Source organism: Pungitius pungitius, chromosome 2, assembly GCF_949316345.1.
Source record: "Pungitius pungitius chromosome 2, fPunPun2.1, whole genome shotgun sequence".
Classification (NCBI taxonomy): domain Eukaryota; kingdom Metazoa; phylum Chordata; class Actinopteri; order Perciformes; family Gasterosteidae; genus Pungitius; species Pungitius pungitius.
Genome location: NC_084901.1, coordinates 25240318 through 25254604, shown reverse-complemented (window position 1 = coordinate 25254604; position 14287 = coordinate 25240318). Strand labels below are relative to the sequence as shown.

Genomic DNA, 14287 nt, shown 5'->3' with positions numbered 1-14287 from the left:
AGGATCAACCCAGAATCCAGCAAATGTGGTGCCAAATTCAAAAAGGGCCAGGAAACCGGATGACCGGTTAAACGCAAAAGCTCAGGCATCAACCAACGCGTCATATCATTCATGAGGGACTTCTCCATGTTCAACCTGCTAAATGATTAGATGGAGGTGAGGCTTGTATAATGATGTGGCCTTTAAATTAAGGAGTTAACTGTTTGGTTATTTATACATTAAGAGGTTCTTATCTGTCTTTTAATTGTATGTTTTTTTATGTTAATGTTCATGTTAAATGTGATATTAGCCTCTACAATAATGTTCATGTTAAATTTGATATTCGCTTCTAAAAAAGTGTTTTTGTCAAATTTGCCTTCAAAATGTGAAAAGGAAAGGAAAATTTCATTTGCAAATAGAACCTGCATGGAGTGAGAAATTCCAATCTCTTTGGTTACTAAGTTCCTGATAGTTAGATTCGGTAGTGTCTAGTCCGATATAGAACCAGCCGTTATTATATTGAGTACTGAATTTTATTCTGCAGCTAAAACAGTGTTACCATAAAAGAAACCGTACCACTTATTTTAAAAGTCAAACTCTAACTTGTGAAAAAAATTAAACTACTTGGAGATGGGATTTATATTACGGTTATAACACAATTACTATAACAAGAAATATATTATTATTACATTTTAAATTATTTGTTTCACTGTTTCACAATCGAAAAACTATTCAAAAATACAATACATAGTAACATTTACGATATTATACTGTGATTTATTTTACAGTAAGTTACTTGTCACTAGCTGCCAGTTAATAACTGTGATTATTTTCACAGTAGTATATTGTGATTCATTCTACAGTAAGTTACTTGTCACTAGCTGCCAGTTAATAACTGTGATTATTTTCACAGTAGTATATTGTGATTCATTCTACAGTATGTTACTTGTCACTAGCTGCCAGTTATTAACTGTGATTATTTTCACAGTAGTATATTGTGATTCATTCGACAGTAAGTTACTTGTCACTAGCTGCCAGTTAATAACTGTGAATTTCACAGTTCGTTCGTTACAGTGTACCAAGAGGAGGCCGTCCACCCAAACCGACAAGGCGGACAAGGAGAAAATTACAGCAAGAGGCCCATGTTACTCTGGAGCAGCTGCAAGCGTACACAAAATATGGATGGAGCCATATACTGGGCAATCCATCCACAAGAAAATATGACTTGAGACTGGGATAGAGGTTCAACTTCTAGTAGGACAATGACCCTCACCATACAGCCAGAGCTACAATGGAATGGTTTGGATCAAATGCATATGTTAATGCTTTTATATGGCCCAGTCAAAGCCCAGACCTCAATCCAATCGAGAATCTATGGCAAGATTTGAAAATTGCTGTTCAGTGTCCATCCAATCTGACTGAGCTTCAAATGGTTCGTCAAGGAGAAGGGACAAAAGTTTCCATCTGTAGATGTGCAGAGCTGGTGAAGATATACCCTGAAAGACATGCAGCTTTAATTACAATGAAAGGGAGTTCTACCAAGTAACAACCCAGAGGGGGGTAAATACTTATGCATCTAACAGATGTCAACTTTTTCCTTCTCATTGTGTCCCAATACAAGGTATTTTGAAACTTCAAAGTACTATGCATGTTGTCTTGATCCAATGGGAAAAAATATATTTGAATTCCAGTTTGTGACAGCACGAAATGGGAAAAAGTCGGTCGGTCAAGTGGGTGAACACCTATTCAACCCAAGATTCTGTACATGACAGCTTTTCCTACACTTCCTTTACAGTTGCAAACCAAACCTGGCTGGGCAGTTTATGTTTCACCTGCATTGATAAGGTGGGTGGGCTTATGACCACAAGGACTTTGGTTGACTCTGGTACTGTTTGAGAATATGTTCTTGAGGTGCTTATTATCAGACGGCTCTCCCTTCAATGGGGATAAAAAAGGGAAGAAACCTTAGGGAGAACGTCAGAGGAGGGATCCCTCTCCCGGGATGCACAGACTGCAATGGATGTCATGTGTACAGAATCAACAATGTAAAAGATGTACAATACATTCAATTTCTCTAACAGAAATGATACAAGTAATTGCAAGTAACAGAACAAGTGTACGGCAGGACCACTGCAGGGACAACCACCATCAGGTCGAACCACCATCCACAGAGGCTTCTGTGGGGAGGGAGGGCAGAAAGATGTTGGTTTATGATGACAGTAATATGAATCATATTTAAAGTAATGATGATGGCAGCAGCAGGTGTCAGCAGAGCCGTGCCAGGAGTCCGAACCGGGGTCCGCACAAAACTATGATCCACGGAGACCTGCTAGGCGAGAAAGCACAAAAAACTCCCGGAAAGAAGCTTAATTAGTGATGTACATTAATAAAACATGGATGATTGTGGAAGGAGAGAGTGAGAGTGAGAGAGGGGCTCGGTGTGTCTTTAGAAGTCCCCCAGCAGTCTAAGCCTAGAGCAGCTTAACTAAGGGCTGGTCCAGGCTAACCTAGGCCAGCCCTAACTATAAGCAATATCAAAGAGGAACGTTTTAAGCTTTATCTTAAATGAGCTGTCCGAGTCTGCCCCCCGTACTGAAAGTGGAAGCTGGTTCCACAAAATAGGAGCTTGATAACTGAAGGCTCTGGCCCCCATCCTACTTTTTAAAACTCTAGGAACCTAGACAAACATTTGAATCAATTTGACAATCATTTATTCACAAAGTGGTTTAATTCCAAGACACAGGTCTTCCTCATTCTATAGCAACAAGAAATGGTTAAGCCCCATTATAAAACACTGATTGTTACAGAGACATGTTTTTCCAGATCAAAGCACATTTATTTATGACGCACATATCCTACAGAGTCATAAAATTGAGATCAAGGTCAATCTTTATTGTCATTATACAATACATGATTGTCCAATGAAATAAAGGTGTTGCCCAGTTGTAAATAAACAACTCTCCTACAATCAGATCACAGAGAAAACCTACCAGAATATAAATGTGCTTTGCTGCATGTAAAATATGGCTCTCAGTATTACTTGTAATTGATGCTCTAGCTGTTACACGTGTTGAAAGCATGAAACGTCAGCATTAGGTAATTATGAAGTCTATCCATTTAAAATGGCTCTGTATGATTTCCAAAATGATTCCTTATCTGAATACACAAGGGTATTTTACAATGCATTGCTGGTTTCTGGAGAAACTTTCATCTTCCAACAGAAATGGCAGGAGAGGAGAGGTTTACATTCCACAGTTTGAATGCTACAAATATACAGAAATCCGTAATACTGTTTTCCCCTGGTACGAAATAATGATGAGGTGAGCGTTACCCTAAAATCAAAATCTGCTTTTATTGTTTAAACTTTTGAATGCAGAATTTCAAGAATTTTGACTCAGGGTTGTGATCTAAGTCGAGCTGACATGTCATATATTTAGCTTTTCATATTTCATTATAATTTATGAGTGGTCTTGGTGGTGTGTAGAATTCTCTTTTTCCCCTGACCCATTTCAGAAGGTGGGATGAGGTCATGGACACATTTTAGGCTTTGAGTTTTTGGTCCTTAAGAATTCCCTAACTATTTCAAGATTGTTTTTCAGCCTGCTTTATTTCCCTTCCATTACTTTTAGAAACATTCATATTCATATTCTTCCTAGGAGATAATTTCTAGGAATGATCAGATGCTATAAACACAGAACCCTTTGATGCTTTAGTCCCATAGTGCGAGCAGTATTCCTAACATTCCCATACAGCAGAGGGTTGTGGGTAGGGATGGACCGCCGGAGCTGTTCAGGAAGTACTCAACCCGAGACCAGGACCCGTTATTTGGCAACGGATTAACTCCCAACGTCCAGCACATCACGTTGTAGATGTCCACCACTCGAATGGGAGCTGCCCGGAAATTTTGCCTAAAGTCTGAATGAAGTAAAAGAAATAAATGAATGTTGACAGCAGAGGTTATTTTCAGTTCATTACTGAAAATACAGAAATCCTGAAAAACTGAATAGTAAAAACTGGCAGAGTTGAAGGATGAACTGCATTACAGAGAGACTGGGACCTAAAATAGACTTCTATAAAAGATATTAAAGCTCCTCTAGACTGACACACTAGATGAGTGATAATAAAGTGTGCAGTTACTCGAGGCCGTACAATACATGTGAATTTGAAACTCAGAAAGTAAAAAAACAAGCTTTTATAATGTGAAAACTGTCAAAGTTATCAAAAGTTGACTACTATAATAGTTCAAAGTCATCTAACCTGTTGGACAACCTAATGACTCCATTGGTACCATCTCGTGCTATCTTGTTGGGAAGAGGACAGACTAACAGCTCAAAGTCCGGCTACATCTGCTATGGTGATTATCCATTGACCTCTTATTTCAAGATATGAAAGTTAAAATGCTTAACTTGAGTGCTAACGAGTCTTCTTTTAAAGACATGCCCAAGGTAAAGGTAAAAGAAAAGGAGACTATGGGGTCACCCAGAGTTCAAGTTTTAAACAAGGTCAGTAGCCGGACCAAGTAAAAGGTTTCAGTGGAGTAAGGAGTTGAATGTCTCCCAGTGTCATATTTTAAAATTAATGAAGACTTGTACACAAAGTCATAGCGTAATTGAGCTGAAAATTTTGATATTGAAAGGTTTTTTGCTGTGGTTTGAACATTAAAGAAAGGAAGTTTTTGGAAGAATAATTCATTGGTACGTCTGGTGTTACATTTGATATTGCATTTAACAAACTGGAGGCTATGAACTCATGTTCTCTGTCTGCCTCAGCCCCCCCAGTCCAGCTCGGGCAGTTGGTCTTGTCTGCCTTAGATAGTGGGTAACACTTTGGGATGGATAGCTTGCTTTAGGACAGATTGGATTGTGACACAGAGGGATCAAAACAACAAAATGCAAAGATTTATTTTTTTAAATGTGACTTGTTTTTTACCTGGTCCTATCGCCAAGAAAATCCCTCTCATGTCGAGGAACTCGTTGTCATAACCATGCCAACCATTCTGCCATGCTGACGGCTCTCCAGAGTCGTTTTTCCAGAAAGGGAGTTTTTCTTTGTTCTAGGAACACACAAACAAAAACGCACACACAAAGTGTCCAGTTAGACTTGAATGGTGGGAAAAGTACCAATCCACACGTGATGCAGCATAGCTACTAAATGGACTAAAAGGTCAAGTTGAAGGTTTTCTTTTAAAAACACCAAAATTAAGTTAGGGTGTGTGTGGTTGTGCGTGTGTATAAATATGTTACCTCAGTGATAAACCAGCCAGGATCAGCCACCAGTGTCAGGGGGGAAACAAACCTCCCTTTTTTGAAGTGGAAACGTTCAGGGATCTCCTGGCTGCCATAGACACGCATGTTAGGAACCTGAGACAGTGCAGCATGCACCTGGAGTAATGATAAATGTATCATTTTAGAAACCAGCCGTCAACTTATCCATCAGAAAAACAGGTAAGTCATGCATCAAATATGATCTTCATGTGCTTTGCTCAGAATGGGACGTAGAACCACAATAACGGTCATCCTTCCATAATAGCACTTGTAGCCTATTTAGTTCTAAAGTGGCCTCTTTCACACTTAAACTGTAACACACAGGTTCTGTTCCCATTCTGTGATGGGTAAACAAATACACCACAAGTAAAAAAGAATTGCTGAAAATACAAAAATGAGAAAATCTGAAATTCATTTCAAGAAATTACTATAGTAAATGTAGTAATATTAGTAGTAGCATTAGTTGTGTTACTGGTAGTACTAGCAGTAGAAGAAGTAGTGGTAGTTTTAGTATCAATAGCAATACTAGTGTTAGTAGTAGTAGAAGTAATCTCAGCTGTAGTGATACTAATACGAATAAAATAAGTCCAAGTAGTTGTAGTGACTGATTTTAGGAAGCCACTCGACTGGGTGCGGGAGAAGAGCCTGTTTCTTTGTCTCTTGAGGTTCCTGTTTATTACTGTTCACAAATTATAATACACAACTTCACTTGGCACTTGCGCTTGAATCCTCCTGTGACTACCCTTGTCACCATTATCTGATCACTTGGCACAATCTAATTCAGATACACTGAAGATAAAAAAGTGAAGTGCTAATCTCTTCTGATAAACTCTCCTCACCAACAGCAACAGTGTCTACACTCCTGAACTAAATATAGCACATAGCAATGGGTCTAATCCCTGAAGATATTACATTACATGTAATTTAGCTGCAGCTTTTATCCAAAGCAACTTTAAATAAGTGCATAAGTGCAGGATAAAAACTCAGAAGAACAAGAATCAAGAAAGTTCCATTTCATCAAATAAGCCAATTTACAACTGGCTATAAGTAAGAGCCATTATAAGTATAATTAAGGTGCTACAATTTGTTTGGTGTTTTTTAGTTTTTAGAGATGCACCAATTCATCTGCCAAACATTATCTGCTTATCAGCAACTAACTAACTAATAACTAATAGTGATCTACTATCTGCTGGAGAATCCCAGCTAGCATCGAGCTACAGACCGGTTACACCCTGGACTCTCTCTCATGAAAGGAAATGCGGATTGTGGCCTCACCTCTTGGATCTTTTCAAACTTGGGCCACAGACTGACGATTGGTCCTCTGTCCATCATCTTGACAATAGCTGACATTTTGATGTACTTGTCCAGCTCTATGACCTTCTCCATCCACTGGATCTTTGTCATACCATGGTCTGAAAATAACATAATGTTCAGCTTGTTCACCATGTTTTTCTCCTGAAAGAATCACAAGAGACAGAAAAAGAAATCAACTACAGTAAGAGTAGTGTTAGCTATAATTGTAATAAAAAAATGCAGGGATATTACTGACTTTAATTTTTCTGTTGAGTGTCTGCATCGCAAGATCCAGCTGTTGCACAGCTGTTCTGACCTCATGAGACTCTGGACCAAAGTGATGGCCCTCCACATCTATTTTCTCGTAATATATTGCTGCCATGGCCGCTTCACCTGAGCTAAACAAACACACACAAACACACTTCTTCTGGTATCTGCTGCTATCATTAGCGCCAATATTATTGTATAAACCTTTTGTGACTAACATAAATAAAGAAAATATTAAGACTATGCAATGCCTACCTTTTCAAGCAGGGCTAGGCTTGAGAACCTTATCTTTTTGTGAATACCATATACAGAACATCTGGATTAGTAATACTATATAAGATTTCATCCCATGGACTTGTTGACATAAGGGCGACTGTGGGTAAGTGGGGAGCAGGTCGTCCTCCAATCAGAGGGTTGGCGGTCTGATCCCAGGCCTGGCTAACCTGCATGTCAATGTGTCCTTGGGCAAGACACTTAACCCCAGCATTGCTCCTCTAGCTGTGACTACAGTGTGTGAATGTTACTGATGGGCAGGTGCCACTGTGTATGTTAAAGTGCTTTGAGTGGTCAGAAGACTAGAAAAGCGCTATATATATATTTACGTACAGTGCATTTACATATCTGAACTATAGCTGTCAGCTCTCAATTTGTTTATGGACACGCCTTCTCTGTTGAGTTTGGCCTGTGAATGTCAAGGACTGATGGGAAATGGTGTTGGATAATAATCTACATTTTGACAAAAACGTAATGGTATTTCTGATTGAGGTTTTGTGGATTTCTGGAACAGAACCCACTTCTGATCTGTACAGGTTTCATAACAATGCCTCAGTACGACATGCTACCAGTCCCAGTGGTGGAGACATTGGTACAGCCGTTCTTTATTTTGTTCTTCATGTATTTTGTATTATTGTCTTGCCTCATCTAGACCCTGAGTCTGAAATAAAGTTTGATTGATAACTAACATCATAGCAGTCAGATCTTTTGCATGTAGGGCTTAGCGGAATGGATCACAGGGCATCATTGTATTTACCTCAGGACATCAAGAGCATTCACTATGGAGTCTGTGAGGTTTTTCTCTGATGGGTTGTAGACATATTCCTCACAGAATGCTGGACGGACACTCAGAATCTCCACCTCACAGCCTGAAGACACACAAGAGATTCCTGCATTATTTACAGCTTCTAGGTGCTTAGGTCGCTGACCTGGTGGTTGCTAGCTAATGCATCTTCATTTTAGGAATAAATAGAACAAGATTTAACTGCACATTATAAACTAGGGGCCTTTCTACTTCTACAGCATTTTCCTGTGTTTCCCCTACCATTGAACAAAGGGGGCACCTGCCCCCCTTAAGCGCCACCCCACAAAGAAAATCTGGAATTAAACTCATACAATTGTCCGCCCACACACGTGCAACACACTAGGGAACTCAAAAAGAAATGTGGTTTGTGGAGTGTGGTTCAGTTTCCAATTTGGTACTTTTCACTCTAGTCTTTGACTTTTTGGAACTCCTGAACCTATCCTAACCTAAATGTCCTCTAAGAAGGCAGACTTGACGATTTGGTGAGATGGTGATGGTTTGCATCAGAAGGGGTCATTTCAGGCATCTAAACAGGTCGCCTTCTGATAGCATTTCCTCAGTTTTCTGTCAACGTCTTGACCGATAGGGAACAATACATCTAATCTGCACCGGGTAGTGCCTTTTGAACCCCCAGGAGGATCTGGAAAACGTTTTTGGAAAAAGGGACTTCTTGACCACCTCACTTATCCTGTTTCCAGTGACCCAGCGCTCGATTTGTGACGGTACTTGAATATGACAAACAGCTGTATTGATAAAAAATAAATGTATCTGCTCTGATGCAGACAGCTTCAGATGAGTGTTCAAGTTAGCAATGGCTGTGCTTACCAGGCCAGTAGTACATGAAAACCTTCTTTCCCAGTTTTTGCAGGGTGACCCACAATGGCTCTGATCCATCCCACCAAAGAGGCAACCGGCTGTCAATGTTGGTCCCAATGAGAAACTCCTTCTTGGAGGTTTCATCCCACATGTAGTTTCCAGTCATCTGATGAACTTCACAGTTACGACCTAACAAAGTATGATAAAAGTCATTTGAAAAAGCATAGTTTGAGTATCCAAAGCATGATTATAGTATTTCTCTATGACATTGTTGTCGAAAGTCTCCCACACTTTACCATGACCACACATTGCGTTTTTTCTTCTTCAATGGACTCAAAGCTTTCACAGACACAGGAAGGGCAGTCTGAAAGGGGGACTACCATATGAAGCAAGAGAGTCAGCATCAAGCAAGTATGACTAGCAGGGATAGGGGTACTGTGTGTGTGTGTGTGTGTGTGTGTGTGTGTGTGTGTGTGTGTGTGTGTGTGTGTGTGTGTGTGGGTCGGTGTGTGTGTGTGGGTCGGTGTGTGTGTGTGTGTGTGTGGGTCGGTGTGTGTGTGGGTCGGTGTGTGTGTGTGTGTGTGTGGGTCGGTGTGTGTGTGGGTCGGTGTGTGTGTGTGTGTGAGGGATTCTTTCAACAGAAGAATGTGCTCTAACAAAACACACATGAGCACATAACCACCAGTCTCCAGAACTCACATCCTGTTGTCCAGAATGGACTTTTTGTTTCTGGAGCTTAGTAAGGACTCCCACTCACACACACACATCTCTTCTTCTATCTACATGATTATTTTCAAATAATCTATTTTTATTATTGATATTACATCTCAGGAGAATCTTTGTATATAATACATGATTTTCAGAGCATTCCTCCGATTACCAGTTACACATTCTGTAATGTAACTGCTGGCTCACCAGTGGAAGAGATCCAAAATGCTTCCACAACAGTGGTGCCGAGATGGTGACACAACCCTTCAGAGGTATAGAGTGTGTCCCACTACTGTTTTGTCCTTTCCACAAAAGTATATCTCCTGACAAGATAGTAGTACTTTAAAGCACATCTGTATTAAATACTATTTTAAAATGGATTGTTTAAGTGTCAACTCAATGTTAAAGAAGATAATGAAGAAAATGCAGCTGCTATACTAGTAATAAAGCTTTTCAAATATTCACTATTAATTTTTCGATTTTTGACAAAACTACTCGACGGCCAAACAAGTAGCAGGGTAGTAGGCCGTGTGGTCTGATGTCTATGTCAAAGGTCCATGTTGGCGCAGGGATTTAACAATGGAACTGAAGCATGGTTTTCATACACATTCTATAATCCCACTATAAACTGCTGACTGACACTCAAATACATATATACATACATACGTCATGTAACATTTTAAAGTTCAAACCAAATTGTTGATTTCATTTCTCCATTAGACTTTCACAATTGAGTATTGAGATATTACGGTTCTCTACATTCAGAGCAATAATAGTGCATCATGTCATGTATTGACATGTATTAATGTCTTCTTGATCGGACAATGTTCTCCTTTCCTCTGTGTGTGTTATCAGAGCTTCTCTGTGCCTTGTTCTTGTATATTAATCTTTCTGTAGCTCTGCATTCATACAGCGGGCAATGGCAACAACGCCCCCCCTCCTCCCCTCATGTTTTCCCACAGCTAAACAAAAACCGACATATACAAGTAGTGTTGTAGGTATTTCTGTGCCCTGTGCATGGTGCAAGCTGGTGTACTGAGTCAGCTATGGAAACATATAAATGAGGGCGGCCCTGCTGTTGCCGTGTAATTATGCACGATTGGTCCCAATGGAGACAAATTAGTGTCATTTCATTTCAGCCTGACTGACCAAATACACATAGCTTTTGATCTCAGCCAACAGCTTCAGTTCCCTGACCTGAGGCAGAGGGGTGCCAGGGGGACAGGACCTCACAGCCCTATGCGGGGGAGGTTTCATCATGGTTGGGAGGGTCTGGATGTCCACTCTAGGGAGTCCTGCATTCTGGTGAATTCATGCACCAATTTATGGTGGGAAATTCTTTGTTTATGTTAAGGAAGACACAAAATTCAGGCGGCAGGTGACAATTGAAAACTAGAAAATGAATTTTCTGCAGAAAATGGTTTGGGATGCCAAAAGCTAAAAGCTGTAATGAATTTAAAAGAATTGCTGACAATACAGAAAATTAATTTGAAAGAAAAGCTAAAAATGAGACTTTACCCTGCCAACTTAAAAACACTTGTGGTGATACTGACTCAACCGCATAAAACAATCAAAATGTAATAATGTCTGACTGGTGCTGTGCAAATGCAATATTATATTCTGTGGTTGTTGTTATTATTTTTTCTGTTTTGTCTTTTTCTTGTCCACTTGTGTTTTTATTTTCGTTATTTTCATGTCTCATCTTCTGTTGCATTGTATTCTTAAAGTTCTACAGTATTCTTGTTAAGTTTTAAAATAAATATCTAAATTAAAAAAAGAATTGCTGAAAATACAGAAATTACAGAAGCTGAAATGAACTTAAATAGATTTGCTGAAATAAGAAAAGCTGAAATATTATTTTTTTTAAATGCTGAAAATACGGAAATGAGAAAATCTGTATTAAAGCATTCCAAGCTAGTTACATCATGTCCTTCACTAACGACTCTACGGTACCAGCTGCTCGCTCTCCTGTTCTCCCCCTCTCGCTGTTTCGCTCTCTCCCACAGACAGACCTTCTCATTTGATCTCCACTTTTTTTAGGAGGTTATAACGACTCACACTGCTCAGTGCTGACTCATCTTTAGTCCCCTCACCACATCCCCCCAACACAACGAAGCACCCAACAATCAAAATGCGCTCTAGTCGGGTGGAAGGTTCCGCACACAACCCAGGCTTAAAAGGCACAAGAACCAAATGGATTCATTTCATTTTTGAAGGCTGTGCCCTGGCAAGAATTGGGAAAAATCTGTGGGTTTGCGCAAATCCTTTTGAAATGGACTGTTTTCTCAACCTGGACCAATATAACACTGAATCCACAGAACGCTTCAGACAGAAGGTGAATACAGGGATGTTCACACAGACAATATGATAAAAATCTTTTAAATCTTTTACGCTGTTCATTCTGTACACATGACATCTATCACAATGTCCATCCTGGTAGAGAGATCCTCCTCTGTCTCGCTAATTTGTAAATTGTGAATTTGGTCTATAAAAATGGTGGGAAAATTAAAATACGGTTCAGGGTGAGCGGCCAGAAGGTCCGTGACCTCTTGAACTCATACATGGTGTTCCTGAGATAAACAGATGTTAAGGATGATTTGTGAACCAGGACCTGGGTATTTTCCTAAGGAGCTCATCTTGTGGGTTTATTGCTTAGGGGTAAACAAAAATTCTCTTCCATCTCCTTCAATCCTGAATGACAATGCTATCTATCTCTCTTTGTTGGGGAGGTGACCAGTGGGAGCTATTCCAACCCTCCCCTCTCCTGAGGACGGGGGCACAGATGTTAGTCATCTTAGACCAGGGGTATTCAACTAAAATGTAAAGAGGTCAAGTTAGAGAAAATTACTACAAGCAAAGTTACGGAAGATCACTTTTCCCACTGTCCTGCTATGTCTTACTGTTCTACCTGTTCTATGTCTTACTGTTCTAACTGTTCTATGTCTTACTGTTCTACCTGCTCTATGTCTTACTGTTCTACGTCTTACTGTTCTACCTGTTCTATGTCTTACTGTTCTACCCTACATTCAACACACTGTGAAACTCACTGTACAAACTGAGTCACACGGTGTAGCAGGTTTAACTGCTGCTAGTGATGTTTGTGATCATGAGTGTGGGTAAACTAACAAGAACTAAAAGGTTTACTCCATGTTTCACTAACCCTATCAACAACTAGATACTATTTTTGACCGCATTACGCATTAAGCATTGAATTCTCCGTTCATTATGAGTGTGATTTATGTTGTTTTGGCCGAACAATGAATAAAAGAATATTGAAGTGACAATACGAGCAAATGCGCGTTGATTTTACCGACCGCTCCTACACACAGTACAGAAAACAACACAAACACACACACACACACACACACACACACACAGACAGACACGAGGCAGGACATGTACACACATAGACAAAACACACAGAAATACAAACACAAGGCAGATCAAGTACACACACACACACACACACACACACACACACAAACAGAAACATACACAGTGATGGGTTTGTTACAATGGTAAATTGCATATAGACTTACGTTGTTACTTTTTAAACTTTTTAATTTAATAGATAGATAGATAGATAGACGTGTTACCTGTCATTAGTGAGTAATAATTGGGGTAAGATAAACTCGGGAAGTCCGGTGTCATGTAGTCCACTTTCACCCCATTGCCCACGAGTTCGCGGAATCCGGGCAGCGCGTGCAGGTCGTCCATGTAGTCATAACGGAAACCGTCGATGAGGAAGACGAGCAGCGGGGCGGCAGCTGCTCCCGCAACGAGCAGCAGGAGCAGCGGGAAGAGTGTGCGGGACATACTGCGCTGTGGTCACGCGCTGTGTGCCTCTGCTCCCACAGAAACCAGGGATTACAGCCCCCCGGTGGGCGGGTTCTCACAGCCTCAGCCCGCACTGCATGAACCGGGACTCGGGTTGCATAGCAGCAGCTCTTTATAAGATCACCTCCTACCTACACCCCCCACTCCCGCTGCCCTGGTTCACACCACACTGTAACGAACGAACTGTGAAATTCACAGTTATTAACAGATATCACAACTAAAATGAATTACAATATACTACTGTGAAAAGAATCACAGTTATTAACTGGCAGCTAGTGACAAGTAACTAACTGTAAAATAAATTACAATATACTACTGTGAAAAGAATCACAATTATTAACTGGCAGCTAGTGACAAGTTACTAACTGTAAAATAAATTACAATATACTACTGTGAAAATAATCACAGTTATTAACTGGCAGCTAGTGACAAGTAACATACTGTAGAATGAATCACAATATACTACGTAAATGATACTATGTATTGTATTTTTGAATAGTTTTTTGAAACAAATAATTAAAAATGTAATAACATGTAATAACATGTAATAACAATTTCTTGCTATAGTAATTGTGTTATAACCGTAATATAAACCCCATCTCCAAGTAGTGTAATTTTATTCACAAGTTAGAGTTTGACTTTTAAAATAAGTGGTACGGTTTCTTGTATGGTAACACTGTTTTAGCTGCAGAATAAAATTCAGTACTAATATAATAACGGCTGGTTCTATATCGGACTAGACACCACCGGATCTAACAATCAGGAACTTGGTAACGAAGACCCACAGAATACCACAGAGATTGGAATTTCTCACTCCATGCAGGTCTTATTTGCAAATGAAATTTTCCTCTCACATTTTGAAGGCAAATTTAACAAAAACACTTTTTTAGAATATTATTGTAGAGGCTAATATCACATTTGACATGAACATTAACATAAAAAAACATACAATTAAAAGAGATAAGAACCTCTTAATGTATAAATAACCAAACAGTTAACTCCTTAATTTAAAGGCCACATCATTATACAAGCCTCACCTCCATCT

General features: G+C 39.7%; 1 protein-coding gene across 1 annotated transcript; it reads right to left on the bottom strand.

The window, feature by feature from the left end:
- Positions 1 to 2697: 2697 nt before the first annotated feature.
- enpp6 (ectonucleotide pyrophosphatase/phosphodiesterase 6) lies at positions 2698 to 13315 on the bottom strand. Its single transcript, XM_037460910.2, has 8 exons — positions 13002 to 13315; positions 8707 to 8886; positions 7834 to 7945; positions 6793 to 6934; positions 6519 to 6698; positions 5223 to 5360; positions 4909 to 5032; positions 2698 to 3894 (listed from the first exon to the last, which is right to left on the bottom strand). Exons 1-8 carry the CDS (start codon positions 13219 to 13221, stop codon positions 3689 to 3691), a joined length of 1302 nt encoding a protein of 433 aa, XP_037316807.1. The 5' UTR covers positions 13222 to 13315; the 3' UTR covers positions 2698 to 3688.
- Positions 13316 to 14287: the final 972 nt, after the last annotated feature.